This window comes from Bufo bufo, chromosome 9 (assembly GCF_905171765.1).
Source record: "Bufo bufo chromosome 9, aBufBuf1.1, whole genome shotgun sequence".
NCBI classification, from domain to species: domain Eukaryota; kingdom Metazoa; phylum Chordata; class Amphibia; order Anura; family Bufonidae; genus Bufo; species Bufo bufo.
In genome coordinates this window covers 178344913-178361810 of record NC_053397.1, presented here as the reverse complement: position 1 = coordinate 178361810, position 16898 = coordinate 178344913, and the positions used below count along the sequence as shown (strand labels likewise).

At 46.6% G+C, this 16898-nt stretch overlaps 1 protein-coding gene across 1 annotated transcript in view; it reads left to right on the top strand.

Moving 5' to 3' along the window:
• The window catches only part of ATG7 (autophagy related 7), a 297775-nt gene that overhangs the window by 62723 nt on the left and 218154 nt on the right, over nt 1-16898 (top strand). The window contains exons 6-8 of the mRNA XM_040406900.1: nt 6618-6734; nt 8997-9143; nt 13806-13894. Coding sequence (XP_040262834.1) covers nt 6618-6734; nt 8997-9143; nt 13806-13894 — 353 coding nt within the window. The remainder of the gene's footprint in view (nt 1-6617; nt 6735-8996; nt 9144-13805; nt 13895-16898) is intronic.

Sequence of the window (16898 nt, the reverse complement as noted above, 5' to 3'; positions counted from 1 at the left end):
CACATGTGAGTAAGACCCCCTACTACTGTGATTTGGTGATCTTTGGGCTACTTGCTCTTTCCTTATGGGCCTCTGTGTTTTGCTTTTAGGTTGTATCCTCTTTCTCAAGCCCATTAGGAACATATGATGTATAATGATGTTTGCCCCTTTTTCCATTTCTACCTAGTCTGACTCATTTTTGTGTCTATCTAACTGTATCAAGTGTATCTTCTGTTTGATGAGACTATTTCTAACTAGCACCGACCCCCCTGAGGAACCCATCCGGGGAAATGCGTCAGGGTCATGTTATAAATAACCTAAGTCATCTAGGGCATTCCAGGGTTTTGTAGGACAGGTACGAGGACAGGGAGACCCCACCATCAGGGGTCGACCCTGGGCTGAGATGGTACTAGGGTCTCCATAGGGAAAGTGTTCCCCTTTGGACATCCCACCCTCTCCAATTTGCACTGCCCATTAACCCTGTTGATTTCCTGTCCTTTTTATCTTATCTATTTCTATCAGACCTGTTATCATTTGGATACTATTTCTACTAAACTAGTTGGGCTTTTTTGGCCCATAGTAGTGACATCTATCTTTGGGTTTAAATTTTAATATAATCTAAATAAAGTTGATGTTTTATTGGGCCTTTTTTCTGCAATTGATTTACTTTCTAGTTTCTAAGGACACCACTACTATCTTTGATATGTTTAGTTTTGGTTTTTGTGACTGCTGAAAAACTGCATTTGACCCCTTTATCGTCAAGCTTGTTTGGGCCTTAAAGGGGTATTCCCATCTCAGACATTGGTGGCATATCACTAGGATATGCCACCAATGTCAGATAGGTGCTGGTCCCTCGTCTAGGACCCTCCTTTTATCCCCAGAAACTGCAAAATTTGGTGGCTCTCCTCAACCCAATGTCTGATAAATAATAACTGTATGTACACAGGGTGTAGGAACACCCCCGTCTGAAATGATCTGGCAAGACACAAGGAAATTTTTGTTTTAGAAAATAATTCTACTCCAAAAATATACCGTATATGAATTCAGCAGGGCCCTTGCTGTACAATATAAAACAGATAAAAGTTACTCCTTTCAAAATGTTCTAATATCTTTGTAGCAAGCTAATACAGCGTCTCCTTTCAGGAGTTCTCTGTATTAGTTTGCTACGGACATAATTGTAAATCGCGGTCCCACGCTGACCAGGAACTGTGCATGGAAAGAGATCTGCTCCCGAAGCAGTCGAAGATACAGGAGGTGGTAAGAGCCTAATAGCTCAATAATATAATAGTAATCATTTTATGGAGACATTGTTGCAGCTTGTTGCTTAAACATCGTATTACTGGTTTTATCTTATACACACTGGAACAAGCTATCAATGCTGTAAACGCAGCGGAGTTGTGGATTCATTTTCTCTAGACTTCACATATGAATGTGCTTGACACAGTCAATTGATTTTAAAGGTTAGAAGAACTTTTTGAAGGGAGTCTGTTTTATCTGTTTTATATGTCTGTGATTAATGGTTGAATAAGTGTTTTTATTTTATTTTATTTTATTGTACAGCAAATAAAGAAAACATTTCCTGGAGTCTTACAAGATCATTTCAGGTGGGGGTGTGCCTAGACACTGTGTGTGTATATATATATATATATATATATCTCCAAAATGGGCCCTCCAACTACACAATGGACAGAACTGTGTTTTCTCGTTAATGGCATTGGGGGACACAGCACCATGGGTATATGCCCAGCTGACACTAGCAAAAGAAAAGTGTTGGCTCCGTCCAAGTGGGCTATACCCTCTCCACAGCCACTAGGCTAATCAGTTTGTACCAATAGCAGTAGGAGAGAGAAACAGAAGCAATGAACCAACAAGTCCTGGACTGGGGAAGAAAAAGAGAACAGCCCGGTGACAGAGAGAGAAAGTAAAAACAGAGGGTGGGATCTGTGTCCCCCAATGCATTGAACGAGAGAGGGATTTTACGGTAAGTACAAAAATCCAATTTTCTCGTTACTGGCATTGGGGGACACGGCACCATGGGACGTCCAAAAGCCGTCCCCGAGGGTGGGAAAGAACAGCCATGGAAACGGTTGGGTGTACAGGTGCAGGAAAACCATGTGACCCAACAGGACCAGTAGAGGCCATTGCATGAATTGGGGGATAGGAAAACTAAGGGATGGGCCAAAAGGCTCCAGGACCAGCAAGAATCCCAAAGGATAAATAGTGGGAGACTGCTGGAATCGCAGGACAAGTGGGAGAAAATCCCAAATGCAAGAAAAAAGCAAAGGGAAACACCCAGCTCGACCCAAGGCTGGGGAAAAAGAAAAACCTGGAGGAGGAGAGGAAGCAGGGCAGATGACATTAGCAAAAGAAAAGTGTTGGCTCCGCCAGGGTGGGCTATATCCTCTCCACAGCCACTAGGCTAATCAGTTTTAGTCTAGTGTCCGTAGGAGGCAAACATGACCTGCTATGTTTTTTTGCAGGTCTTGCTGCTCTTTTATTTTTATTATTTTATTTTATTCTTTTTTTCCTTTTCTTCTGCAGGTCTCTGCCTGCTGCAGGATGGCGCAGGAGTGGATACCCACTTTAGTTGCACCCCCTGCGGGCAGGTACTTTGAGTACCTCGCCTATCACCCAGTCCCCCATTACTGCATCCGCAGTGCCATGCTGGCAATCCCATGTATGTGCAAGTTTGCTGAAGGGGTGACCTGGCAGCACCTGTAGACGCGGACGGCGTCCTTGCCCCATGGGGACCCCCGGGTTAGCCCCCCTTTTCAGGCCACGGGATTCCCTATTATTCCGGGTTCCCTTCTCCTCCCTGGCCACCCACTCCTCTCCTCGGCCTCTCATTCTAATTTAGTCCCCAGCTTCGGCCGGGACTACGTCACATTTTTCTCCAGCCTGTCCCCTGGTCCCAGGTGCTCCTTTTGCTCCGTTTTTCCCCTCCCCGTGTGTCGCTTTCCCACAGAAGCCCCTCCCACCTGTTTTTCTATCTCTGGAGGGCCCCCGTTTTTCAGCGGTTCCTACCCGCCGACGGCGCACCTTTTTCGGCTACTTCATAAATCGAGGCCCCTGCTTTTCCTCTTTCTAGGCTGCATTCTTCGTCCGCCCAGGCAGCAGGGGGTCTTCATCGTGGAAGTCCACTTTAGTAGCACCCCCTGCGGGCGCTTACCTCAGTACCTCGCTGGTCACCCAGTCCCCCATTACTGCTTCCGCAGTGGAGTACCGGTAATCCCACTCTAGTGCGAGTTTACCGAAGGGGTGACCCTGCGGCGCCTGAAGACGCCAGATGGTGAGTATAAAAGTAGAACTCCTCTGGTTGTAAAGGTACTTCCCATCCACTAAGGTACGCCAGTTGGCCGACTCTCCAGTGTGTGGTGGTGCCCTCGCAAGACCATTAGCATGCCTATGTGGTGCCATGGGTACGTACTGTACGCTTTCCCCTTCAGGGGGAGGCTTTCACACACCTCCATATGATGTATCTGGCAGACCTTCCTGGTTGCAAGGTCTCCATTTTCAGCCAGGGTAACTGCACTATCAGCAGGGGCTCTATTCGACACACATTCCTGGATCTGTACCTTCTCCAGTTACTGTCGCTATGACACCATCCTGGTTCTAGTGTGCACCACGTAGCCGTTTTACTCCCTCATCAGGTGAGGTTTTTGTACCATCTCCAGCCCTGTTCGTGCAAACTGTGGTCTATTGGCACTTGCACGAGTCTTTCTGGTTTTACTGTGGGCTGGGCATCAGGTTCCTCCCTCATGGTACCATCCCCAACTGTGGTTTTCATCCCTCCTTCCTGGTTCCAGTATGCACTTGGAAACCCATTTACGTCCCCCTCCAGTGGTGTACTTGTACCATATCCGGGTGTTTTCTCTGTCAACCATCCCAATTGCGGTATGTACCTAGTACCATGGGTCCCCTCCTTTCGGAGGGGTGGGGGGAAGAAGTTGAGCCAGCGGGCATCTCTGCATTGTGAGTACTCAATTGTGTGGTACTGTGTCTGTTAGACTCCGTATGTGCGGTATCTCTGCACCAGGCCTTCTCATTAGTCCCTTCATTTTGTGCTGTATTCGGGTGTGTGCTGGACACTGTCTCGGTCACACCTACCTGGGTGCCCCAAGCCCTCTCTTTAGCACATTCATTAGTGGTGTATTCCAGTGTGTGTAGGGCACCACCTCTCGCATCTATTTGAATGCACCGAGTCCTCTCATTGCCCCTATCCTGGGCATTGTTTTTCCTTGTTGCATGATGCATTAGCTAACCAGACCTCTTGGCCCTGATATGAACCAGGCAACCACATTTCCTCCACCTTGGGCTGGTTGTCAGGTATTATACTAGGTGTGTCCTTTGACAACCCTAGGACGTACCCTATTTATTGATGGGGTATTTGCACTGTTGTTGCTATCTTTCTGCTTGGTTTCAGACGTGTAGGTGGATGATCCTGGTGGAGTACCTGGATCATCACTGGATGCTCTATACGACATGGATTCGCCACAATGTGAGCACCAGCTGCTACTGGAGTTCTCGGGTCATCGTTGAAAGTCCTTTCTGACATGGCCGTGGAAGGATTGGTGAGCACCATAGACCTGTCTAGGTGGGGTGAGTTTTCCACTGCTGGCCGTATCTGATATAGTCCCTTGTTTTTTTTCCATATCCAGGCATCCTCTGTACTCCCTTCTGTTTTCGGACGCTCTTTTTACCTGGCCGTGCCTTTCTTGTATGCCCTGGTCAATCATTTTCCCCCTCTTGGACTTGTTGGTTCCTTGCTTCTGTTTCTCTCTCCTTCTGCTATTGGTACAAACTGATTAGCCTAGTGGCTGTGGACAGGGTATAGCCCACCTAAACAGAGCCAACACTTTTATTTTGCTAGTGTCAGCCTCCTAGTGGCAGCTGGGCATATACCCATGGTGCTGTGTCCCCAAATGCATTGAACGAGAAAGGGATTTTACGGTAAGTACAAAAATCAAATTTTTCTGACTAGTTGCAGAGAACAGCTATTTAGTGGAGGTGCCAGATGTCGGACCCCCACACACCGGATATTGATAACCTATACTGAGGATAGATCACCAAATTTGGAGCCCGGAAAACCCTTTTAAAGTGAACCTGTCACCATAAAAATGCTAAGTAATTTGCAGGCACCATGATGTAGAGCAGGAGGAGCTGAGCAGATTGATATATTTTTGTGGGAAAAGATTCAGTAAAATGTGTATTTCATTAATTTAAATTCCTGCTCTTTCTGCACTTTGAAGTCCAGGAGGCGGTCCTTTCAGTGATTGACAGTTATCTCTGTATACACCGTCATAGAGGGAAGGCTGGCAATCACTGATAGGACCGCCTCCTGGACTTCAAAGCCCAGAAGGAGCAGAGATATAAATGAATGAAATAAAAGTTTTACTGAATCTTTTCCCATAAAGCTATATATCAATCTGCTCAGCTCCTCCTGCTCTATAACATGCTGCCTTCAGCTCAGACACCATGTTCGACATGACAAATTCCCTTTAACTTTTTACAACCTATATATAGGCCTATTATGCTTTTTTCAGCTTTAATTTCTTTGTGCCCTAGAACAGAGAAAATGTATAATTGAATAATCTCTCATACAATGAAGGTGTCTTTTTAATTTTATGCTGATCACAAAAAGCTGTGTTTCCATCTCCTAATGTATTCCGGCTGTTATTTTCCAGATTAAATTGTGACATTTTTAATATGCTCAATGCTGAGGTTCCTCGGAGCCCAGGCTCTTGTACTCCATAAAGGTTATTCCCTGACAAATCACTTCATGAGAGCTTTGATATTTATCTCAGAGCAGTTTTTTCTCCTGTCTCGTCACCTTTCCACAGTCCATATCAGTTTGCTGCATGAAAATATGGGTCGACAAAAGATGTTTAATGAACTATTGATAAACCGTATAGATAACTTAAGCAACGTGGTGCAGGAGCTTTAGACAGCTGATTCAAGATGGACGCCACAGTTTGAACCTGCATACCGAAAAGGTTCCGGGCGGATATTTTTAGCAATTGTGCCACGCTGGATGAATATATTTAATGCTTTTACTAGAAAGATTCAAGTTCTTCTTCACTTGTAATGGTAAATGATAGGTGCTTATTCATTAAGAAATGAATACAAAGAATGTCTCTTAAAGGAAGGACCATGACTGGGGGTTAGATCTGGGGTCCTGAATTGACCACACAGGCACAGTGGCCCCATAAACAGAGCATTGTAATAATATAATGCAGGTCCTCTTCAGACTCTCACTGTGGGTCATCAAGGGGTTAAATGAGTTCCATTCAGTGTCTGTTAGCTGATGGACACGGTGGAGCGATAGACTTGGCTATCTCTATCAGTCCCATAGACTTTGTATGGAGCAGTAGTGTGCATGCCTGACTGTGCAGGCGCAAACCGCGTACATCATGAGGTGCAACCGGGCTAGGGCTACATGACGAATATACGACACGTGATCCAGGAAGGCATGCAACCTAGTTACACTAGGGAGCGCAACGCTGGCCCAGTAGGAATATTTTCAAGGGAAGGACCAAAAAAATGGAGGCTAGCCCCTTTAAGTTTTAGTACATTCAATATGAACAATGTGAACCTGAAGTTTTGACATTTCCATGTGTTATGTTTCATTTTTTTGGTAGGATTTGAAGAAGTATCATTTCTATTATTGGTTTTGTTTTCCTGCATTGTGCCTTTCGGATGGCATAGAAGTGATTAAGCCTCCAGTGTCTATTGGTGAAAAGTTTTCTGAAGCTCAGGTAACTTTTTCCCTTTTAGGATGGTGGGGGGATGGGTGGTGAAGAAAAATGAGACCTATATAAGCTTAAAGTTCAGATATTTTTGTAGTTAAGGGGGTTTTCTGACTTTTTCATACTGATAACCTATGCTCTGATTAGGTCATCAGTATCTGATCGGTGTCGGACATCCGGGACCTCTGCCGATCAGCTGTTTGAGCAACGCGTTTCTCACCGCTTACCCTAGGCCAGTGATGCCACATTCACCGGTCACGTAGCTTCGGCGCAGCTCACTCCCGTTTAAGTGAAATACCGAGCACTGCCAATATCAAATGGACGGCGCTGTGCTTGGTAAGCTACAGTTAGGCTGTGATGCCCATCCTCCTCCTCAAACGGCTGAGAATAGGTCACCAGTAAAAGTCAGAAAATCCTTTTAACATAAAGAGGACCTCTCACCTCCCTTGACATGTCTCTTTTGGTAACTTGCATACATTTATTCTTACGACTCAATTTAGTGCCGTTCCTCTGTTATTCACAGTAGAGGCTTTTGAATTGTATTAGCAATCTGTTCTGAAGGTCCAGATGGGTGTTACCAGTCAGGGGTGTTGCCCCTGCACAGTCTGACACTGACAGCACTGATTTGAAGAATGTGAGACTTGGCAGGAAAACCCATGCAACATGGGGAGAACATACAATCTCCATGCAGATGTTATCTGATTCAAAACCCAAGACCCCAGCACTGCTAACCACTGAGCCACCGCGCTGCCCCTGCATGCACATTGTCCGGTCAAAAGCCAGCACTTATAACGAAAAGCGATTGGATCGCTGTTGGATCCCATTGTAGTCAATAGGACCAGCAATCCGTCTATGCCATATACGGTGAGCTACCTCTATATACACACCTAGAAAGAGAATGCTATCAGTCACTGACAACACCTCTACCATGTACAACTGAAGTCAGCAGAAATATAAATGTGTAAATTACAAGTTTTACTTTTTCCCGTAAACTACACCTCAGTCTGCTCAGCTCCTCCTGTTCTATAACCTGCTGGCTGCAGATTGCATTGCATTTTGTACTGACAGGTTATCTTTATGACCCCTTTGCACAAGCCAACAATCGGGGCGATTTTTGGGAAGGAATGTGCCTAGGAAAATTAAATCCCAATAATTGCCATGTGTAAAAGTGCCTCCGGTCACCTGATGTGCAAGCAAACGCTCATCCATCAGGTGGAAGCATTGTTGATGTGGACACAAACGTCGTTTTTGGGCAGCAGATTGTCTTTTGCTCTGTGATCTGCTGCCGAGAAACAATGAATCTGTACGGGGTGGAGAATTCACAGCAGTGATTGCTCATCCCATACAGAGGAGAGGATTGCTGCATGTAAACGCAGCTCTCACCTCCGCCCATGATCAGACAATCATCAGCTGGCAATGTTTTTAATGTCACTCTGTGTATTCTGCTCCCTGTCCTGGCTCTTTAACTTCCTCCATTGTTTGGACCATTAGCATGGCAAACGGCTTGGCTCGATTTTCACAGCAGCCAGAGAGGGAAGGGGATGAGCCACTTAGAGCATCACAGATCACACTAAATAGGCTTGTTTCACATCTGCGAGAAGCCCGCCTAAGATGTCTGGATCAGGCACTGCCGAACGCTACCTGATAACCGCTGGCCCCATTCACTATAATGGAGACCGGCAGACATCAGGCCGCAACCCGGCAAACATGCCGAGAATCAGTCGGTTGAGTTATGGGAGGATCTCCGCTGTTCTTTATTATAGTTAATGGGGCTGAACGGAATTCTGGCAGCTCCACGCAGTGATGGCTCCGGCCTTAGTGCAATGCTCTACTGCGGACATCTTTGTCTAGGCCTATCAAGAGAACAATACCACAGTTACGTGGGCGGTGTAGAGCGCTGTTCTGGGTGCTATTTACTAGTACCCCCCTCTAGAACCGCCCAGAACAGCGCTATACACTGCCCACTTAAACCTTTAACGTTACCAGGCTCCGTCTAGTATAGTTTTGTAAAAAAACAGGCCTTGCCCTGCGCATATGTGTTTTGCGGCTCGCAAAACGCGGATACTGGCCGTGTGCATACCGCATTTTGCGGACTGTACATGGCCAGCGCTATATAGAAAATGCCTATCCTTGTCCGCGATTGCAGACAAGAATAGGACATGCTCTATATTTTTTGCGGGTCGCGGAATAGAACAGCGGATGCTGTTGTTCTCTCGGTGACGTTATCTGCACATGTATTTCAGTAGCAGTGATTTTGTTTTTCTTCCATAGGTGCTCGCATTTCAGAAAGCCTATGATGATTTCTGTCAAGCAGAAGGAGGCGTTCCACAACCTTACTTCTTAATCCGTTACACGGGGGATACTTTTTCAATGTCCCCTTTGCTGAAATTCCAGGAATTCTATACGGATGAGGACAAGGTAAATAAGCAGGTGTCATGAAATTGTACCTAGTGCACAACGGTTTGTTGGTTTTTCGCTGGAGTTAAACTTTAATGACCTAGCTAAATACCTAGACAAATCTTTGGCTTTAGTTTAGGACGTATTGTAGGTCTGAGTCCGGTAGTAAACATTGTGAGGCAGTGACGGGCCTCATGGTTGTTAGGGGAGATATATGGCAGGATTTGCTGCGTCTTCCCCACAATCACCAGGTCTGAAGCAAGACCAGGTGCAGTAATCACCTGGGGATAAAGGAATCCTCAGAGTTAGGCCTCATGCACACGGACGTTTTTTTTTGCGGATTTCCGTTGTTCCGTGATCCGTGACCTTTTTTTCTTCCTTGATTTTTGGAGGATCCACGGACATGAAAAAAAAAGTCATTTTGGTGTCCGCCTGGCCGTGCAGAGCCAAACGGATCCTTACAATGCAAGTCAATGGGGACGGATCCGTTTGACGTTGACACAATATGGTGCAATTTCAAACGGATCCGTCCCCTATTGACTTTCAATGTAAAGTCAGGAGTTAATATACCATAGGATCAGAGTTTTCTCCAATCCGATGGTATATTTTAACTTGAAGCGTCCCCATCACCATGGGAACACCTCTATGTTAGAATATACCATCGGATTTGAGTTAGATCGTGAAAACTCATATCCGACAGTATATTCTAACACAGAGGCGTTCCCATAGTGATGGGGACGCTTCAAGTTAGAATATACTACGAACTTTGTACATGACTGCCCCCTGCTGCCTGGCAGCACCCGATCTCTTACAGGGGGCTATGATACGCACAATTAAATCCTCAGGTGCGGCACCTGAGGGGTTAATTGTGCGGATCACAGCCCCCTGTAAGAGATTGGGTGCTGCCAGGCAGCAGGGGGCAGTCATGTACACAGTTCGTAGTATATTCTAACTTGAAGTGTCCCCATCACTATGGGAACGCCTCTGTGTTAGAATATCTGTGTTAGAATATACTGTCGGATCTGAGTTTTCACGAAGTGAAAACTCAGCTCTAAAAAAGCTTTTATGCAGACGGATCTGCGGATCCGTCTGTGTAAAAGTAGCCTACGGCCAAGGACGCGGATGCCAATCTTGTGTGCATCAGTGTTTTTTCACGGACCCATTGACTTGAATAGGTCCGTGAACCGTTGTCCGTCCAAAAAATAGGACAGGTCATATTTTTTTGACTGACAGGAAACACGGATCACGGCCGCGGATTAACAACGGTGCATTTTCCGAGTTTTCAACAGACCCATTGAAAGTCAATGGGTCCGCAGAAAATCACGGAAAACGAAACAACGGCCACGGATGCACACAACGGTCGTGTGCATGAGGCCTTAGGCCTCATGCACACGACCGTTCCCTTTTTTGCGGTCCGCAAACCGCGGATCCGCAAAAAACAGAAGCCGCCCGTGTGCCTTCCGCAATTTGCAGAACGGAATGGACGGCCCATTGTAGAAATGCCTATTCTTGTCCACAAAACGGACAAGTATAGGACATGCTATATTTTTCTTGCGGGGCCACAGAACGGAGCAACGGATGCGGACAGCACACGGAGTGCTGTCCGCATCTTTTGCGGCCCCATTGAAGTGAATGGGTCCGCAGCCGAGCCGCAAAAACTGTGGCTCTGATGCGGACCCGAACAACAGTCGTGTGCATGAGGCCTTAGGGCTTGTTCACACGACCGTGTGAAGTCTGTGCCCGTATTGCAGACCGCATGGTCATTCTGCATCACGGATGCGGACCCATTCATTTCAATGGGTCCGCAAATCCGGAGATGTGGAACGGAACCACGGAATGGAACACTATGGAGTGCTTTCTGAGATTCCGTTCCGTGCTTCCGCACCGCAAAAAGATAGAGCTTGCTCTATCTTTTTGCGGAACGGAGGGATCGCGGCCCCATTCAAGTGAATGGGGCCGCGATCCCTATGCGGTTGCCACACGGTAGGTGCCCGTGCTTAGCGGACCGCAATTTGCGGTCTACAGCACGGGCACGGGCTTCACATGTGAGAACAAGCCCTTAGGCTACATGCACACAACCGTTGTGTGTTTTGTGGTCCGCAAATCGCGGATCTGAAAAACACGGATGGCAATTTGCAGAACGGCACAGACAGCCTTTAATATAACTGCCTATTCTTGTCCGCGAAGCGCGGACAAGAATAGGACAGGTTATATTTTTTGGGCGGACCACGGAACGGAGCAATGGATGCAGACAGCACACGGAGTGCTGTCCGCATCTTTTGCGGCCCCATTAAAGTGAATGGGTCCGCATCCAAGCTGCAAAAACTGCGGCTCGGATGCGGACCAAAACAATGGTCATGTGCATGAGGCCTTAGAAGGGGTGATGTCTTGCACACAGAAGCCTGCAGTGGTTCTGTGTGGTCTGAGCCGGGAGGGCTAAGAGACCATAAGACTGGGTTTAGCCTAAGGTTTGGGGGGGTCCAGCGACGCCTAAGGAAGAGGGTCGCACGGTCATTGTTGGGAAGACACCTAGACCACTATCCTCCAAGAGACACTGGTGTGGGAGCAGCCTGGAGGCTGCTGGAGGTTGGGCTGGGAAAGCCGCATCTGATCACTGGTGTGAACTGTATACGTTATTTGTGAAATAGGTAGTGCCTAGACGGGCAGGTGTTTGTTTCTTTTGCTTTGTTTATGCTGGTGTTTGGACACTAAAACCCTTGTCTGAGGAAGAAATCTGTGCTTGAAAACCCCTGAGAGAATGCGATCCCTCACAACATGTAAAGTAAAAAGTCCCACATTTCATCCCCTCTTCTCCAGTAGACATAGTAGTCCCCCACCTCTTCCCTGTAGCCTTTCAACAAGCCTCCTCCAGCTTAGGGTTGCATTGGGTATCGATACTTTTTCAATTTCAACTATTTCAAGCCCTGCTTGGTTCAAAACTAACATTAGTAGCAGGTCTAACAGAGAAAACAGAGCGTGCACTACCCGCTAGCGCTCACCATGTTCTGATCAGCAGCCACACTCTGTGTCACGTATCTCTATAGATGTCCGCAGTGCTGACCCTCATGATGTCCTTGTACTGTGCAGTATTGGAGGGGATGCGTCCTGCTTTCCAGGAACTTCTAAGTGCCACTTACTTAATGGTGAAATGTGATCTTCGGAGAGCAGCTGACATCCACACAAACCTGGGTCATTATACCCTCCTGCTAATGGCACTTAGTAGCCTCCCCACAGCATAACATACAGAGAGTATAGGACCTGGACGGACATCAGTGATATCTGCCCCAGAGACAGATGAACATAAACTTCAGAGTGCTCCACCGGCATGCTCGGTCACTCCTGAGAACAGCTGCGCGCAGAGCTGGATCAGCTACATTTTTTGTTCATTTCAGTGTCATGACTCAACTGGGAGCAACCTTTGGGCAAACACAGCGGTGGTCTGCACCAGCGGCTTGTCGCTGGCACATCAGAGGTTAACAGCTTTGGGGGGAGCGCACAGTATATCATTATCCGGTGTACAGCCAACAGGTGCTGGGCGACAGCCATCACTGTGCTCATAGGGGGTTCACCCAGCTCCAGACCTGCAATGGATCATACATCTGTATTATGTACTTCCACCTCCTTTGTCCTCCAGCTCTGCTTGTTGTCAGTATGCACTGTGAGTCTGGCATTCGATTCATGAACTAGGTGGCTTAAGGTGAACAAAACCTATAACACAACGGTGCAGGACAGACAAAGTTTTGCAAAGTGACGATTTTGGTATCGAGTATCGTGATCCTTTACTCGGTATCTAAATCAAAGTTCAAATTCCGGCATCGTGACAACCCTACCCCAGCCAGCCTTACACTTTAAAGGGAACCGGTCACCTGGATTTTGGGTATAGAGCTGAGGACATGGGTTGCTAGATGGCCGCTAGCACATCCGCAATATCCAGTCCCCATAGCTCTGTGTGCTTTTTATTGTGTCAAAAAAAACGATTTTATAGATATGTAAATGAACCTTAGATGAGTCCTGTCTCCTCCATGCTTGAGAGATGAGTCCAGCGTTCTCTGACTCTGAGCCCAGCCGCGCCCACTGTGTAGGAGCCCAGCACTTCCCCGCATCCTCCGAATCTCCTCCTTGCTCTCTGAAGTCACAAAGCTAGAGCACCGTAATCTCGTGATGTGTGAGCTAGCGCATGTGCAGTTCGTTCCCTGAGGCTGATGCCAGCACAGGGAAGGAACACTATACCGACACTGCGCATGCGCTAGCTCGCGCATCACGAGATTACGGCGCTCTAGCTTTGTGACGTCTGGGAGCAAGGAGGAGATTCTGAGGATGCGGGGCGGTGCTGGGCTCCTTTACAGTGGGCGTGGCTGGGCTCCGGAAACGTTAGTAGCCTCATTTACATATCTATCAAATCGTTTTGACACAATAAAAGCACACAGAGCTATGGGGACTGGATATTGCGGATGTGCTAGCGGCCATCTAACAGCCCATGTTCTCAGCTCTATACACAAAATCCCGGTGATAGGTTCCCTTTAAGTAGTCAAAGAGATCCTCACCCGGTCTGTCCCTCTAGGTGAGGTTCTCGGTGTCTAAGTGCCATTGTAATATACAACTACTACTTGATACCTTTCTCTATCTTAACTGCAGTGATTTGCTTGCTGGACCTAAAGCTCTTCTTGTCCCTTTTTCCCTTAGGTAACGCTTGGAGTATATGACCCATGCACTTTGGCCCAGTACCCTGGATGGCCTCTGAGGAATGTCTTGGTGCTGGCAGCTTTACACTGGTACTGTTATCCTAACACCATTGCTAGCGCTGAGTTTTCAGATACTATTGGTAACTGAAATAGGGATGACCATAGTCTGATTGCAAATTATTCGTAGGGCATTAAGTCAAGCAAAAAACAGATCAGCTATTGCAACTGGCGGAGGCACTCATTCGAGCACTGCGGCCTCTTCTTCAGTCTGTAATGTCACCTCCATTGGCCTTTGTGCATCTCAATTCCCATTTTAAGGACTTTGCCCATCTCATACATTGATGGCATATTGCTAGGATATGCCACCAATATTAAATAGATGTGAGTCCCACCTCTGAGACCCGCATATATTTCTGGATTTGGGCCCCCAAAGTGAACAAGGGCGCACTGCACAAGCACGGCCATTCGCTTCTATGGGAGTGCTGAAAATAGCTGAGCGCTAGTTCGGCTATTTCCGAAATTCCCATACAGGTGAATGGAGAGGTGGTGGCGCTTGCATTCATTTCTGTGGGAGTTCCGGAAGCGGTCTTGCATTTAGAACTGGTGCTGGATGCGCCAAAGTTATGGAGAGGCCTCTGCGCCTCTTCATAACTTTTGGCAGCTCCACCGCCAGTTTAGGGCTTTATTAAGATCGGCATCTAAAACGCCGGTCTTAATAAATGTGCCCCATTGTTTGTTTCTGCAACCAATAAAGCCTCTTTTAAGGGGCATCTGTCAGCAGATTTGTCCCTATGACACTGGCTGACCTGTTACATGTGCACTTGGCAGCTGAAGGTATCTGTGTTGGTCCCATGTTCATATGTGCCCGCATTGCTGAGAAAAGTGAAGTTTTAGTATATGCAAATGAGCCTCTAGGAGCAACAGGGGTGTTGCCGTTTTACACCTAGAGCAGGGATCAACAACCTTCGGCACTCCAGCTGTTGGGAAACTACAATTCCCAGCATGCTCCATTCATTTCTATGGGAGTTCTTAGAAGAGCAGAGGAAGTATGCATTCTGGGAGTTGTAGTTTCACAACAGCTGGAGTGCCAAAGGTTGCCTACCCCCGACCTAGAGGCTCTGTTCTCTCTGCACATGCTGCATACTCTGCACTGAATGTCAGTGACAGGCAGGTGTGATGACATTTTCACTGTCTGGCCCTGTTAATCAAAATGCAGAGGACGCAGCAGTTGCAAAAAAGAAGAGCTTCTAGGTGTAATGGCAACCCCCCTGTTGCTCCTAGAGGCTCATTTGCATATATTAAAACTTCACTTTTCTCATAAATGCGGGCACTTAGGAACATGGGACCAACACAGATGTCTTCAGCTGCCAAGCGCACATGTAACAGGTCAGCCAGTGTCATAGGTACAAATCTGCTGACAGATGCCCTTTAAATATCCTTTGTGTTGGGTGATCTGCAGCGCTGCATCTTTTTCTTTGAATTTACACTTAGCAGCAGGACTGTGAACAAAACAAGGATTACTTCTCGGAAATGGCCAATTATTGACCTTCTTGACATTTATTGACATTCTTTGCTGTTAATGAAGTAGAACTGAAAGTGCCAGAGTCTGCTTAATGTGGCTCCATAGCATTGTTTTTGTATTGCTGTAGCAGAACTCTTCTGCGTGTGGCAGTAAAAGTAGGATTGTGTTTTATTTCCAATTATCTTGATGCATATGAATGTATGTAGATATGTAGGCCTTAATGTGAAAGTTCTTTCCACTTAAAGGGGTATTCTCATGACGCCGTTTAATACTTACCTGCTCCCGGCTGCTCATTAACAGATTTAACAGTGATCATTAAGATGATAATACCCCTTTAAAGGATTTCTGCCTCCCATTTCTGAAGTTTAACCCTGTCACTGACAGTTTTTTTTGCACTACTGCTAGCCAGGACAATTTTCTCACCTTTTGGTCTCCTGCATACGACCGTTCCGTTTTTTGCGGTCCGCCAGTTGTGGATCCGCAAAACACGGAAGCCGCCCGTGTGCCTTCCGCAGTTTGTGGAACGGAACAGGCGGCCCATTGTAGAAATGCCTATTCTTGGCCGCAAAATGGACAAGAGTAGGACATGTTATATTTTTTTTGCGGCGCCACGGAACGGAGCAACGGATGCGGACAGCACACGGAGTGCTGTCCGCATCTTTTGCGGCCCCATTGAAGTGAATGGGTCTGCAACCGAGCCGCAAGAACAACGGTCGTGTGTATGAGGTCTTTGACAGAAAAATCTGTGAATCCTGTCATCTGACCTCTCAAGTGTAGCTCTTATGCCTGATACCCTGACCTCATAAACACTTAGTATAGCTCAATTGTTATTAAACTGCTAAGAATATGGCTTAAATAATAAGGTTAGGAGATCGGAGATGAGAGCTACACATGAGCTGTCAGAGGACAAGATTCAAAGAAAACAGACTATGACAGCTTGCAAATGGACTGGTTTTTAACCCTGTATCTCAGAAATGGCTGAACATTTTTAATAAAGACCAACTGAAAAAATATATTTTTAGTCCAAAAGGAGTGCAATGCAATTTTGCAAAATTGCCACCAAAAGTGTACGTAGCCTTTAAAGAAATGCAAAAAAAAACTGAGGTCACCAACCATCTTTTGTATGCAAATATTGGGCTTATATAGGTATATAATTTTCCATCCCCATATACATACTGTAATCCTAATTAAAAATGATCTATCCCTAAACCTAATATAATGTGTTAACTAAGGTCATTTTCACACAGATGTAATGCAGGTGCTTTTTTGCTCCTGTATTATGAACACATTGGCATGTATGTGTCCTACTGCACCAGTCTATTAACCCCTTCAGCCACTGTGATGTACCTGTATGGAGCAGGCTGCTGCACTGAGCCCGCTCCGCTCCAGCATCTGTGAGATTAGGCAGATCCGATTTGGAGCCCCCTCATTGAAATTGCGGGCCTGGGACCTGCTGGAGGTTCCCAGGCATGTCATGGTAAGGGTACTTTCACACTAGCGTTTTTCTTTTCCGGCATAGAGTTCCGTCACAGGGGCTCTATACCGGAAAATAACTGATCAGTTTTATACCTA